We start from the raw sequence: 15,275 nt of genomic DNA on the forward strand, positions 1-15,275 counted from the left end.
GCTGGAGGACGCTGCTTTTTTGCAAAAGTCGATGCAGCAGGTGGCTGTTGGCTGGAGTGTGGCTGCCACCCCTCTGTGGTCCTCTCCAGCCAGACCCACAGGGCACCGGATGGAAGATCTGGCACAGCGTGAAGGGGTGAAAAAGTAAAACTCTTTTTAGCCTGCAGCAGATTGTTACCCTTCGTGACTGATTTCTATGATTCAGAATGTGAATTGTCCCATCTCTGTTTCCTTCCGAAAGGGCTCACCAGGTCAGGTTGGACTCCCCGGAGAAATCGGAGCTCAGGGACCAAAGGTGAGGGATCCAGCCGAGAGGTGTGGATATCCGCTGGGGCTTGTTGCCTTGTTCGAGGCCGGTTATGTACCAAGATGCGAGTCACTCGGGGCCATTTCTTTGGGAGGTGGGTGGGACGGCTGCCTTGGGCACCACCCTCTGGAGTGTGTGAGCACAGCTTTCCCCAGAGATAGTGGTGGGGCTCCAGCTGTTCCGCTGCACCAGCTTCTCGTCCATGTATGGCCCCGAGCAGCTCTGAGCCCACTCAGCATTTCGTTCTGGGCTTGTGGTGGAGTGGTGGATGGAGCAAGTTTACTGTCCAGAGAGCTGACCAGGCCCAAATGCCGTATCTTCAGGGTCTTTCCTTAATGTTCTTCTGTTTAAGGTGCCCTTGCAAACTGCTCCTGCTGCCATGGCGCAGGGGCCTTATAGGGCCACTTGGCTCAGAACGTCTCATTCCAGGAAGGGCCCCTTTGAAGTACGAGCCAGAGGGGGAGATGGGGGCAGAGAGAATGCTGAAGAGGAGGAGGAAGATGGCAGGTGGAGAGAAAGAGAGGCTGAAAAGGGGGCTGGGGGTGGTTGGGGGCAGTGGGTAGGAAAGAGAGGGCCTTTGCTGGGGATTAGGGGGCAGAAGAGAGAGACTGGAGCTGGCAGAAGTCGTAAGTCCAGCAGCTGTGCAATATGCCACTTTGCCAGGGGTGCCAAAACACCCAGAGGCAATCCTGCTGCCCTCCCTTCAAAATTGGCCACATGGAAGCCAGGCTTGGCCTCTGCAGCTGTTCCAGAGAAGGGCAAAGGAAGATGGAAGGGAATAAATGTGAATACAGACAGCCGTCATACCCGCTGTCTGCATCCATGTTGCTTTTGATGGTCCTCTCTCCTTCTCTCCTTTTTTAGTGGCCAATGTCCCACTCTCTTCCCCCCCTGAAACCCCAACAAATATTAGCCAGGCAAGAAGGGGGAGGCAGCAGAGGTATGCAATGCACCCCAGAATTTGACAGAATTCTTGCTTATTGTGAATGAGCTGCATTCTGGTTTCTGCTGTTTTGCTGCTCTTTGCTAGCATGAAGGTTAACCAATCCAGAAAGGTCATTAGTGTGCTGTCCAAAGTGGGGACTTTGCCTTGTTTCTCCCTTTCCAAACCAGAATTGCAAACTGGCATTTGTTCTTGCTTTTTGACTCCTGGCTTGTTTAGGAGCAACAAACCAGGAGCCCCAGTTTGGATGTCACACTAAATAAGCCCTTCATGGAATGAGGCCAGAAGGAAAGCAGAGAAAGAAGGCGAGAGGAAGCAGCCAGGAAGGCCATGATTCCATGATGCAGTCTCTGCTTTCTCCAGGAGAGCACACAAAACTCTCAACTGCTCAGACCCAACTATTTTACGTACAGTGACTATAACATACCGATGGGCTCCAGAGAGGTCCTTCACTGGAATCCAAAGCTTTACGCTTGCAGTTCGTTCTGTAGATTATTTTGCACAAAGGACACAGGGAGGGAAGGGGCCAAGAAGTAAAACTGCAACGAAAGCAGCTGCATCTCTATTCTGCTCCCTTTCTTCTTCTTGGTCCCTGTCACTGTGTATGCTAAAGTAACTTAATTTCCACTTCAAACACTGAGTCAAGGACTGGACTTTTGCATTCTGTACCTTGCATGCACATTTTGCTTTGCATCCATTGTTCCACAACTCACCCTGCAATTTCTATGTTTTGTTTTGTTTTGCTCTTCTGTAAAATGTGTGCTGCTTCTTTTGTTAGTCATAAAAGGGCCCAGAGGAGACGTTGTGCAGTTGTGTGCCAAAATATGCCTTCTTGTCCCTGCCTCCATTCGGTAAGCCTTCGGGCTCCATCAGCTGCACACCGTCAGACCCCAACCCATTTTTCGCATGCCTGAGCCGCTGCACTCTCTCCGGCTCATCCGCGCCTTTCGGTGTTTGGGTCTTTTTATCTCCGGCGAGTAACTAAAACAAGAGATGTAGAAATGCTGTCTTTGGGATTGCTTTTGGACATTTTACTTCCCCTAGTCAAAATACTTCTGTGGGTGGAATACAGCTCTGGCTTTTCTTTTTCAGGGTGAACGTGGACCAGATGGACCGCAAGGACCCCCGGGGCCTCCTGGGAAGCCTGTATGTTGAACTGCTATGATTTGGGGTGTTTTACATGGAGGGGGGCCTACAGGTCTAGGAGCAGCAGGTGGCTAATGGCTACGGATCTCAGTGCCCACGAGGGAATGAGACCGGACTAATGGGACCGGGCTAATTCCTCACAAGAAATGGCTCTAGGAGAAGTGTGATCTTTCTTTCTGGAAAATGGCTGTGCATGCTCATGGTCAGCTCCGTTCCAGGCAGAAGAACCTGTTTCTTCCGAAGCTGTGGAGGGGATCTCTGATCATGTCATATTCCTTCACTAGGGTCCCGTTGCTCGCATCCACGGAGTTGAAGGTAGCGCGGATTTATTGGTAAGGAGGATGACACCTACAGGCTGCATTGCGTTTTTCAAAACAAAACCTGTCTGCTGCCCATTGCTGGAAAACCACAGAAAGCAAAAACAGACAGACAAACAGAAACAAGCAAACAACACTGCACCTGCAATTTTGCAATGGATTTTTTTCTTGGCATCCATCTACCAGGTGCTGGGCAAGCCTGGGGGCTTCTGCTTTGATCTTCATGGCTGGATGGCCGCGCTCGGGCCTTTCCCTCGTCGGAGTGCGTGCTGCTTTGAGTGCGTGGCACATGACACGCTGTGTGCAGAGGAACTCTGCTGAATCGGCCTAAAACGGGGGCGGGGGAGCTTCACCCCACATGCCACGCCTGAACATTCAGGCCCCTCAGTCCGGAACTCCGACTTCCCCTTAGGCCGTGCCCCTCACTGGTTTTCCTCCAGTTTGTTGTTTCTGTCCCCCAGCTATGAAGCTGATAGAAGGAAATGTGCTCAGCGGGGGGTAGGCGGGCCTGAAATGCCTTCTTTCCCCCAGCTGTGCATGGAGCAAAGATGGAGGCTGCACCCGTATTTGAGGTGGTGCCTGTGTGCTGCTGTGATGCAGATTCTGGGGGGCTTGGACCTGATCCCCAGGACAAGGTTCCCCACCCCAAAGGTCCTCCATAGCCCAGTGTCCTGCTTCAGTGGTGGCCAGACAGATGCCTCTGGGGAGGTTATCAGGGGGGTGGGGAAGGGAGCTGCTATTCTTGTTTGGGGTTTGCTCTGTTTTTGGAGCTTCTGGGACTCACAGATATACTGCCCCTGGACATGGAGTCCCCAGTTCACTTTGAAGATGCCTTTGCCTAATCTGCCCCTTTGGGCCCAGGTGCCCACCCCTGCTTAGGCAAGGGCGTAAAATCCCGGGACTGTAGGTTTAATCCCTCTCCCCAGCCCCATTCCTGGGAGGCTCCTTCCAGAGAGCATCAGGGGGGCTGCAGGATACTTCTGATTCCTGGCTCAGAGACAGCCTTGTGACCTCAGAGCAGGGAATCGGACCTGCCCCCCCCATCTGCCTCCACCTTGGAAATGGCTCAGAAAACATCTTGCTGGCCGCTGAGGTTGGGAAGGTGACCTGGGGGGCAAGGAGGGAGGGGGCTGACTGATGCCAGCCACCCTAAGCTTCCCCTCCTTTGAAATGCCCCAGCTAGAGCGCCAGAAAAGCCCTTCTGGAGAAGTGAGCGGCCCAGGAGGAGGGGTGGCCAAAATCACCGGTGCTGCTCCTCCCCCACCCTGAATTGGAGGCCCAGAGCCTCTCCGTGAGGGGTTGAGGAGCATTGCCCCCGGACTGCACCCTGGTTGCTTGCGCATGGCGTGCTTTGCCCATCCTCGTCTCCTGCTCCTCCGCTTCAGGAAAGGCTGCCTCGCGCTCAGCTGAACCACGGCCCCATTTATATTTATAGCCCCCCCTTTTCCCTTTCAAGGAATTCAAGCCATTAGTACCATTCCCCTCCACTCCATCTTAGCCTCACGACAGCCCTGTGAGGTAGGCTGGGCTGCAACTCTGTGCCTGGCCCAAAATCACCCTGGGAGCTCCATGGCTGAGTGGGGGCCTGAGCAGCCGCTGCCGCAACTTTCCGTGGTTCTAGGCAAAAAGCTGGCCTCACTTACCTGGCAAGGCTGGGGCGTGAGGCAGAGCCCGTCTGCAGGCAAGGCATGAGCACAGTGCCCGTCCTCCGCAATCCCAGCGTTCTGGAGAAGACATTGCGTCTCTGTTTGCTAGAGGGGAAAGAGCATTTCTGGAAAGACCCGGGAGCCTGCAGTCCAAGCACAGATGGAGGCGTTCGGTCTCTGGGGCACCGCTCTGGCTGTAGATGCACGAGGAAATGCAGCTCCTGAGAAAGGGGGAACCAAATGCAGCTTTGCATTCAATGAAGCCCATCTAAAATTCCTAGCAAGATATTCGGCCCGGAGTAGCAGCGCAAGCGTCCCGTAGCATAGTCCAACCCTTGCTTTGACGAAAGGGCAGGCGAGACGAGCCTTCCGAAGCACAGCAGGGAAGCAGGCAGCCTCTGACTCGATAAAATCAGCTGTAAGAGAAGAGCACTACATCGCAGCAACACGCAAATAATGATGTTAATGCGCAAATGAGGGCTCTGTGGCTCAGAGGCTCTGCTGTGAGTGTCGCCTGCAAAAGGCTCCCGGTTTAGTCTCAGCCCTGCCAGGAAAGTGGGACCTCAGCTGGCTGGGCTGGGGGAACCGTCTCTGTGCCGGAGGCCTGGTTTCAGCCCGTATCGGCCATGCCAGGTAGAGGAGGCCGCTGGTTTGACTCAGTGTAAGGAATCTGCACATTCAGAATCTGAGGGTCCAGTGCTCAGACACCCCAGAGGCAGGGAAGTTTTGGGGGCTGTGGGCGCATTTGAGAAACTGTCGTGGACACCACCACAAAATGGCTCCTATGGGAGATGTGGCTAAATGCAAAGGATGCTTGACCGAAACAAAAAGCTGAGCACAAGGCACCCCATGGTCCTTTGTCCTCACTGCCCTGCTTAGCTTCCCCCCAGGTGGAAGGGAAAGGAGTCCCAGTTAATTCCTTCCCTTCCTTTTGTCTGGCTGGGTGCCCCACCGAGGAAGGCTTTCCCCATTCGTGCCTCTGGGCAAGCGTAGGGGCCTGGGACATGCTCAGGACATGAGGGGAGTGAGAAGAGGGAAGGGCGCCTGTGCGGGCACGGAAAGGAGACCGGCCCCTGTATGCACAGCGCACAGTAATGGCATCCCCTAACATGGTGTGCTCCTGCACATGGAGCAGGGCTTGTGCTCGGTGTGCAGCTTTCAGAGGCCGCCTGAGACCGTCGGGTTAGCTCTGTGCATGCTCAGGTTTGAGGGGAGGGGGCTTCCTTCACACCTAATCTGACTTGTCTTCCTTCTGCAGAACTCTCTCTTCTTGGGCTCCCAGGTTTTCTAGGTCTTCTTCTGCATGGTGGATCATGCGATCCCTGGCTTTCCTTCCCACTGGCTGGGCATCACTTCCAGTACTGAAGGTTTCTCAGTTCTGGCTGTCAGGCGCTTTTGCCTTCCCATCCTGCTGGTCAGCTTTCCAGAGGCATCTGCTTGGCCATGGTGAAGGTGAAGGACAGGTGGTGGGTCTAGACGAGACTTTGGTCTGATCCCGTAGACCTGTTCCCACATTCTCTTCAGCCCCTTTGGCTGAGCTGCTTTTCGGCATTCCCTCTCCCCCTGTCCCCAGTAAGCGAGTCCAGGGAACCCTCCAGCCACCTCTGAAATTCCTGGAATATTATCTTTCCTGGAAATGCTATGAAACCAGGCAACTGGGTTGCAAGAAGACTGGCCCCTCTTTATGCACATCCATTAAATTTCTTTTGGGTTGAAGGAGAAGAATAATGTACTTTCCCTCCTCCTCTGTTTTCCCCATATAGTGTCCAACCAACTGCCCACCTGGACCCAAAGGCCCACAGGGACTGCAGGGCTTGAAGGTAAGAATGGCTCAGCTTTACCTTTTGCCATGGTGCTTGGAAAGTGGTGATGGTGACTTCGGAGGGTTTAGCATCATGGGGAGCTGTTTTTAGAGCAACCTCTCAATAACCAGCCTCCTCTGCTTCCACTGCTCCTAGTATTGATCAGAATTTTCCACTAGTTCAAGTGTACTTATGACTCATCCCTAAAGAGGACAGTAATTTGCATAAACTGTGTCTAGGCTATATATTTATTGAATTAATACATGTATATACCAGTGAACATGTTTAAAAACTATCTCAAAGTACATAATAGACATGAACATAGAATTAAATACGTAAATCACCAATTAAAAACATTAAACTCAGAACACTTGGTCACACTACTGTCGGTGCTGCTTCCTTTAATTAAAATTTCACTTTGATTTCTGCATCACTGCAAGTCTGAGAAGCATGCAAACCCAGTGCAACCAGCAGCAAATCCTGTCTCAGGCGGGTGAGAGGGCGCCCTTTCTGAGGGAAAGCAAGAGTCTTGTGTGAATCAGGCAGCCTCTGCAATGCCATCTTCCTTCCCTTTTAGGGCCACAGAGGCCGCCCAGGAGCCCTGGGGGAGCCTGGTCAACAAGGAAGGCCGGTGAGTATAGAGACATGCTCTATTAATTAATTAATTGATTTGATTTATAGCCTGCCTTTTGTCTTCTAAAGAATTCAGAGTGGCTTACATTCTTCTCCTCCTGCTGCTCCCAGTGTTATCCCCACCACAGCAACCCTGTGAGGGAGGTCGGGCTGAGAGTCTGTGCCTGGCCCAGAGTCACCCAGTGGGCTCCCTGGCTGAGCGGGCACCAGAACCCGGGTCACCTGAGTCTCTGCCCTGTGGCCTTAAGCGCTACACCACACAGGCTGTCTATCCCTATCTTCACTTCCTCCCTTGCTGCACCTGTGCCTGGCACCTAGCAGAAGAGGGTACCAGGGGAACGGGGAGCCTGTGACGCGTTGCCAAACGGCACACCCAGGAATGGCCGAGAGCGAGTCGCACTGCCTGGTGCCTGGTGTCTGTGCTTCATGCGCGTTTGCAAACTGGAACTTGCTTATTTGTGCCTTCACTTCGCAGTTCCTATGCACAGTTCTGAAGTGTCATAATGTGTGATCAGCCCTGCATGGATTCTGGAACAAGTGTCAGTGAAAGAAGAAGCAGAGCAAGAAAACATGTGGGAAATGGGAAGTGGGGGCAGAACAAAGAAGAGGGGATTTGGCAGTAGTGTAGCAACACCAAGAGCATAAAAAAGACAATCCTGTGTGATGGAAAGATAGTGGGGGGGTGGGGGGGGAACGGGACTAGGAACTGATGCTTCTTTGAATAGTTGGGTGGGATGTAGATTTTTCTAAATTCTATTCCATTCCATTATGGAATTACTTTTCTAATTGAAAGTTCACCTTCTAAAACTAGCGTGTGAATTTTTGTTTCCTGTAAAACACTAACGAGTTTGTTTGTTTTTAAATTTTCCCCAGGGCCCAAAGGGTGAAATAGGCTTATCTGGAGAACAAGGCATTCCCGGCCCTCCCGTAACGTATTTATTTATTCCTTCATTTATTCAAGCTGTTTCTTAAACTGACTGCTTTTGTTCCAGGGATAGCTTCAGTTCTGCTCTGGGATGCAATGTGGAACCCTTCCACTAGCTTCACAGACATTCCCTTTTCTCATTTCCCCTTCAGCAAGGCTGGTAAAATTATATTAACTGCTTTATAAGAATACAATTTCTGGACATTTCTTTTCAGAAACAATGGTTTCTTCTTTCTCTGAATGTTGGGACTTGCCAATAATCCCACCAAAGTAACTAGCCCACAAAAAGATTTATAAGTACACCTGTCTACATATGACTCACATATGGCTCAGACTGATAGCAGGAAATTAAAGCAAAGCTACCAGATTCATTAGGAAACAGCAGGGGTCCTCAAACTTTTGCAACAGGGGGCCAGTTGAAAGGCGGCTGCAGCGGGTATGGGCCAGTGAGGTGGTGGGCATGGGCGCGCTCATGCAGGGAAGGTGGGTGGGAATGTGGCCCCCCCCCCCCCACAGCACCATCATGGAGGGAAGACGGATGTGATTGTGGGCACGCTCGTGCAGGGAAGGCGGGCGCAATCGCGACCTTCCCCACCCCCCTGAGCACAATCGCGGCTCTCTCCCCCTTGAAAGCACGACCGAAATCGCTCCCGTCTTCCCTGAACGCGTGCGACCGCGATCGCGGCCATCTCCCCACTGAGCACGCCTGCACCAGCTCAGAGCTTTTGGACTCTCTCAGAGATCGTTTTCTCCGAGCAAGTCCAAAAGCTCTGAGGCAGGCCGGATCCAGTCCACGGGCCATAGTTTGAGGACCCAAGGGAAACAGTTTCCTAAGGCTTCCTTACTTGGTTACCGAGAAGCGATCAGCGGCAGCCACAGGCAGCTCGTTAAGCGATGGTGTCCATCTCTGTGCCAGAAAGGTTGGGACCTCCATACAGTCTCCAAGCCCAAGTAATATCATCTTTCTTGTCATGATTTTTATGTTTAGCCTCTTCATAATAGACAAAAAGTACAGTGAGGCAAAGATAAACTTAAAGATAAGCAAACTTGACTAGTCAGGTGAGCAGGGACCCCACAGTGGGACGTGGAATTCCCAAAGATCATAGCACCCCTCCCCAACACCCCTGTGACCTTGATGCTGCATCAGCTACCCCCTGGGCAAAGTTGGGGGAGACTGCTGCCTGTGCACTCACCCAGGTTGTGGTTATGCGTGCCAGCTCAGCACCTCGCCCACTATTACATCTTATTTCTATAGGTCCTACTTTGAGCCAACCAGGTGCTTAGAAGCATCACCTGGAGACCTCAGGACCTGCTGGCAGGGCAACCAGCCATTAAGCCTCTGAGCCCTTTACCTGGCCAGTCTCCTCCCGCTCAGCTGGCAAGCATATTTGTTGGGGCCCTGTGGGCTGGCTCCAGATCCTCTCTCCTGGGCACCAAGCCAGAATGGAGGGGAGAAGCCAGCCCCCTGCCTGCAAAACTGCCAAAGCCAATCTCCGTCCCCAAAGCAGTTTCACCCAAAGGGGTATGACAGCCAATGGGAAGCCACGATCCCTGACCTGGCAACCTGCACAGCTAGCTCAGCTCGCAAGTGATGAACCTGGGAGAGGGTCTTTCCCCGCTTTTCTGCTCTGGGGCTCCTTCTCTAGGCAGCTGGGCAGGGCCAGTGGGATGGCAACTTGGCCCACTAGCCTCCACAGGAGGTCCCAACAGCCTGCCTCTCTGGTTCCAGGGCTTACACCTGCCCTACTCCAAGTATACACCATTCCTCTGCAGTTTTGCCTAATATATGCATTTTGTGCCAGCAATTTCCCCTAACATAATTCTGTTCTCAGTGTTTACACTCTCGGTGTAATTCATTAATTAAAAGCTATTCTGCTTTGATGATAATAATGTATTAACAAGGAAACATTTTTCTTTTGCTTTGGAAGCTGGTGGAAATTTTTTCTTTTGCTTGAGTAAATGGTGCAGGGTTTTGAGCTAATGCCATTATTAAACTAATGTCCCGAATGGGGTTCTGGGCTGAAAGTAAGAGCATTAGAAGATAATCAGTGAATCAGATGGGTGGGGGAAGCTGGCGATTAATCTTGTGGGATAATGCCTTCCCACGCTTCATCCATGGACGGACGTTTTCCAAGGCGACAGATGGGGCAAGCAGGAGGTGTGTGTGTGTGGGGGGGCAGTGGGGGGTGCCGAGCAGCTTTTGCTACAAGAGGTGACCTGAACTGCGGAAGCTCAGTGATTAATCCAGCCCTGGTTTGCTTTCCTTTCACAGGGCCCGCAGGGTCCGAGGGGATATCCTGGAATGGAAGGGCCTAAAGGAGAGACGGTAGGTGCACCGGGCAGGACGGAAACGGCGGATGTGTTGATCAGCACACTCCGCAGTGCGCCACTTCCAGGTTCTGTGGTGTGAACACAAAGCAGCACCACCATTTTGATGCTCACGGCCACCCGCCCACGGCCACCCGCACGCACACTCAAAAACCAGCTTCTGGTGCAGCCCATCCAAGTCACACTTTCCCCAGTGTTCCGGAAGGTAGCCAGTGTTTTATTGGTTTAATGTACCTGCCACCATTTTTATTGCAAAGAACCCAACTTACGCAATCCTTCTCTTTGTTTTATCCTCTCAACAACCCTGAGAGGTCGGGGTGGCTGAGAGGCAGGCCCTGACCCTCTAGTCCCCGCTCAGCCACGGGGCTGGGCCTTTCAAGCAAGTCACAGTCCAGCGGTCTAACCGGCCTTAAGGGCATGCTGTTCTGCAGAGGCCCAGCGTTAGTGCTTTCCTAATATAATAACCAGATTCATTAATATGCAAGTAGGGCGAGAGGGCCTGTTTGCTAGTTCAGGTGTTTAGGGCTGGTTCACGTCTGTACATTAGTCATCCCAGAGTCACTTGCTGCCTGTGGTTGGGCCATGGGAGAGATGATGCAGTGCTGCAGCTTTTGCGAGGCCTTTCCATGGAGCCAGCGACCTCTTCTCAGGCATGGGACTGCCCAGATCGTGGGCCCGGCAGCGTAGTCTGGAATGTGGATGCCTCACGACCACCTGAAATTGACCAAAATTCCACATTGCTGGGCTGATCCGTATGAACAACTCGGCAGTTTTCACCTCCTCCAGGAGAGGGTCTTTTGTAAAGTGAATGGATTTTAATTCCCATTAAAGACCAGTCCGCCATTAAATATTTTGTAAAACAAAATTTCCTCCTGCGAGTTGCAATGGAGCTTGGAGGGAAAAGGAGGTCCGAGGGGCTTGGTGGCAGATCATGCCAGCAGCCGTGCTAATTAAGCTGTCTGGTGCTGCGTCCCTCCACACCCTGCCTCTACGCATGGCAGCGTGCAAGGCACGGGAGGCCACGGGGGAGAAACTAGGCCTCCTGGGCTGCATCCCAAGCTTGGCAGGGGCTCACTGGAGGCTGTGCTATGCCAGGGCAGACTGTCTACCTCAGTTCCTGGCAGCAGCTCTCCAAGACCTCTGCCCGGTGTTGCAGGGCGCGCAGGATGGGTCAGCTTGGTCTTTTACGTTGTTTTCTGCTAAGATCACCCAGCCAGTGCCTGACAAGAGACACAGCCAGAGAAGGACTCTGAGCTCAGCAATTTGTTCTGAGGAGCAGAACCCCAACCGAGAACCCGCACCTGGTTACTCCAAGCTCGCCTTGCTTCAGCAATGCAGATTAGTGTGTGTGTGTGTGTGTGTGTGTGTGTGTCAAGGTTGGGGTGGGGCCATTTTATTTGTGCTGCTGTGAAACAGAAATCCTGACCTGCTGACTGCCCTACCGGCAGTTCACCAGCAAAGCCAGGCCCACCTTCTGCCCAGCCACAAGGCCCGGCCCTGCACACCCGTCCCGTCTAATCTGTGCCAATGGTCGTGACTGGGCTTGGGCATCCTGGTCCCTCCTTGGCCCAGGGAAGCCGGGACGCCGCTCCCTCCACCCGCCCAGTCTGAGGCTGGGGTCTGGGCCTGGGTGAGGGGCAGAGTAGAGCAGAGCAGAGCAGAGAGGTGCCTGCTGGGTTCTTCCGTTCCGGATCTCTGCAGCCCCACCAAGGGGAGCGGCGTCGGCATCATCCGGTTGCACTGAGTTGTAGGCGCAGACCTTTGCGGGAAGTGAATGTCGTGCATTGATACCTGCTCTTTATTGTGTGTTTTCGCAGGGCCCCCGTGGCTACAAAGGCATGCTGGGAACCATTGGAGAGGCAGGGCCCCCGGTAACTCTTTGCTCCTCCCTCCTTTCTCCTCCAGCCCCGGTGGATCCTCCACATCCCCCCTGGACCCCTCCCCAGGGACAGCCCTGCTGTTAGGCAGAGCTGGCCAGCTGGCCAAAGGCGGCCTTGGCTGGGGGCCAGCAACACTCTGCCCACTCCCCCTGCAGCCCCTGCCCCTTTGGGAGGGCAGAGCCGCATGTGCAAGACAGCCCACCCCGACTTCTTCGCGAGGCCTCTGCTGGACTCCCGTCGGTGGCAATGTGGTCAAGCTCATCATCAGGGTTGTTTCTGTATGCGGAAAGGGCAGAGGACCTCCGCAGCGAGCCGTCTTGGGCTCGTCCTGAATCTGCACGGGGGGCGGGGTGGGGGGCATTCTGTTCCCTGGGTTTGCCAGAGGCAGCTGCTGAAGTGTGGCAGATCAGAACCAGATCAGAACCGGGAAGGGAATGAAAACGGGCCGCTCTTCTCACGCCCCCAAGGTCCCCTGCATCTTAAGTTATGGAACCATGTTCCACTCCGCAGCACGGGCCCGAAGGAGCCCAGGAAACTCCAGAGGAAGTCCTTAAATGCATGGAGAGGAGATGCCATGCGCACCCCACCCTCTTCTCCCGTGCCCTCTCCCTTCAAACTTGGGAATGGGGTTGTTGCGGCATGTGAAGCAGGGAGTGCCGGTTCTCGTGCATCTTTCACACACCCAAGGTGCCTCCCATACAGGACGCTACTAAGCTGCCCTTCCGCAGGGCCCACAGGGCTGTTTCCAGACCCCTGGTCATCTTCACCGTCCCCTTTTCCCGGCTTGCCTGCGTCTTCTTGTAGTGCAGTGCCCAGACCTGAGCGCAGCCTTGTGAAGGGTCCTCACCAGGGCCCAGTGGAGGGAGCTCGTGCCTCCCACGGTGCAGAAGCAGCGCTGCTGCTAATGCAGCCCCGTATAGCGCTTGCCTTTTCTGCAGCCGCATCACATGGTTGACGCGTGCTCAGCCTGTGGGCAGCCACAGTCCCAAGATCCTTCCCGCTTGTAGTGTCGCTGAGCTGAGTATCTCCCATCTTTGACTGGGAACTCAGCAGTTCAGTTCCATTCATGCCGAAGGCGCTGCAGGCCAGTGGGGACTCCTCTCACAGTTGTGACCCATCTAAAATCCATTTTGTTGCTGGATTGCATTGTTCTATGTATTTCCACCCATCATTAAAAAAAATCCAGGGCAAGTGACAGCATTAATACAAGGAGCCTACACTGAAATAGAATAAAGAAACCTTTAAAGAGTTTAACTTTCAATGAACCCTCTGGAAAGTGGGTATGCCAACGCTGGAACATCCTGGTGGAGAAGGCTCTGCCCCACACCCACTCCAGGAGACAGGCTTTCTGTGTTGTCCCCCAGAATCAAAGGACATGGGGAGGTGTTGCTCAGGTCTCCAGGATAGTTCGGTGTGGAGGCAGAAGGCCTTCCCAGTTCCATCTCCAGAAATGGGTGGAATTATATGGCAGGGATATATCTGCTGGGTTCTGCATTTTCCAAATTGAACGATGAAGGAAGCTTGAAAATTCTCCCCCTCTCTTTCTATTCCCCACCCCAGGCCGTTTTCTCTTTAACCAAAGCATGTTTAACATATTTGTTCTAGGGCGAAGAAGGCCCTAGGGGTCCACCAGGACAGGCTGGCGAGAAGGGAGACCTCGTGAGTAAAACCTTCTGCTGAAGCATTAAGTTTAATCTTCACAAGAAAAGCAGCTCTGTGCCAAAGGCACTAATTTGAACTGTAATCTAATTTAGTTCTGAAGCGCTCCTCTCAGCCCATATCCCAGGGGCTCAAGGGCTTGTGGCAGTCATCGGAGTGCACCCCCAGTTTCTACAGATGCCTCACCCCTGGCTTGGAATGAATGGATGAGTCATGCCACCTGTGACAATTACAGTTGAACCCATAGTCCGTGCTGCCCAGGCAGAGCACAGCTGCTTTCCCGCTCTTATCCTGGAGAAGCAGAAAGAAATGGTGATGGACCCAAGAACACCTGGAGGGCATTTGAACCCAGATCCTCCTTGGTCCTAGTCCCGCATTCTCACTGCCTTACGGTGCTACTTCTCAAGTCCTGCTTGCCCTATTCCTGGCCACCAAACTGAATTGGAATGCAAAGGGCCCGGCGCACCGGTCCAGGCTTGGGGAAGCCCCTGGCACGGGGATTCCTGAGCGGGGGGCAGGGAGAGTCTAGTCAGCAGCCTGCTTGGATGCTTACTGGGCAGTGCTTCAGGAGCCCCTCCTGGCCAGTCTTCAGGGGATGATGGGACTAGGGGTGGAGGCGCTCTCTGCCAGGCCCGCCTGCAGCGTCGTCAGCCATCAGCAGCATCTCGAGCTGCGCCTGGAAGGGCTTGCTGTTGAGCCTCTGTCCTCCCAGGCCCCATTTTATTTTGAAAAAGTTCTGTGGGCTGCATTCCAGGTGTGGAGGGGGACGAAAGCTTAAGGGGCCACGCTGGGGAAGCCCCACTTTGCAGCTCTTACAACCAGGAGTGAAGCCTGAGGAGAGCCGAGTGCTAAGAGGCAGGCGAAACCACACTCATGCAGGCAAACCACCGAACAGCTGGTGGCCAGGGAAAGGGGAGGGAAGCAGCTGCCCGGAGCTGCTGGCAGGGCTGGATCGCTCCCCTTGGCCTGCATCTCGCCCCTCGCAAAGCGGCAGCCACGGAGTGCGGCTGCCCCGAGTGGCCTCTTTCTGCACCACTGAACTTGTCTGCAGCTTCCAAGGCAGGCAGATTGTGCCTGTGGCACTTCTGTCTGCCGGGACTCCAGATCCCTGTGAACTCTTCGTCACGTTCCCAGCAGACTAACCTTCCTGGCTAGTCGGCTGGCATGGAACTCGCAGCCCACCGAATCGAACATAGCTCAAGGTGGCCTGCCTTGGAACTGGAGAAAGCTCCTGCGCCTGATTCCTGCTGGGGATGCACAAGGGGGTGCGTGCGTGGCAACTCTGGGGGCAGTGGCCCACCTCAGCCCATCTGTCCATATTGTTCAACCTCCACTAGCCTTCCCAGCCTGCTGCCAGCCAGAAGAACTGGGCCGCACCCCCATCACCTCCAGCCAGCGTGGCCAATGGCTGTGCTGGGTGGGAATGATGGGTTTCCCTGTCCGACATGGCAGGGGATCGCTGACTGAGCACCACTGGCCTGCACTGACTGGCAGTCATTCCCCTGGGTGGTGGGCAAGGCCTCTCCCAGCGCCATCCAGACATGCTGAAGACCAAACCTGGTGCCTTTGCAGATGGCATGTGGCCACCACTAGGCAACACTGCCACCCCACCTCATTGCTTCCAGAGGCAGGAACCTGCACTTGTAGGTGTGGAAGTCTGCTGAAAGGGAGCCCTTGTGGAGGGGGCAA

The 15,275-nt window shown here is 53.9% G+C and overlaps 1 protein-coding gene across 1 annotated transcript in view; it reads left to right on the top strand.

Annotated features, from left to right (window-relative positions):
- COL9A2 (collagen type IX alpha 2 chain) overlaps positions 1-15,275 on the top strand; it is a 52,339-nt gene that overhangs the window by 13,433 nt on the left and 23,631 nt on the right. The window contains exons 8-16 of the mRNA XM_044424964.1: positions 242-295; positions 2,343-2,396; positions 2,681-2,728; positions 6,123-6,179; positions 6,739-6,792; positions 7,668-7,721; positions 9,992-10,045; positions 11,865-11,918; positions 13,533-13,586. Coding sequence (XP_044280899.1) covers positions 242-295; positions 2,343-2,396; positions 2,681-2,728; positions 6,123-6,179; positions 6,739-6,792; positions 7,668-7,721; positions 9,992-10,045; positions 11,865-11,918; positions 13,533-13,586 — 483 coding nt within the window. The remainder of the gene's footprint in view (positions 1-241; positions 296-2,342; positions 2,397-2,680; positions 2,729-6,122; positions 6,180-6,738; positions 6,793-7,667; positions 7,722-9,991; positions 10,046-11,864; positions 11,919-13,532; positions 13,587-15,275) is intronic.

The sequence above is a fragment of the Varanus komodoensis genome, unplaced genomic scaffold (genome assembly GCF_004798865.1).
Source record: "Varanus komodoensis strain SLA01 unplaced genomic scaffold, ASM479886v1 scaffold15, whole genome shotgun sequence".
Classification (NCBI taxonomy): domain Eukaryota; kingdom Metazoa; phylum Chordata; class Lepidosauria; order Squamata; family Varanidae; genus Varanus; species Varanus komodoensis.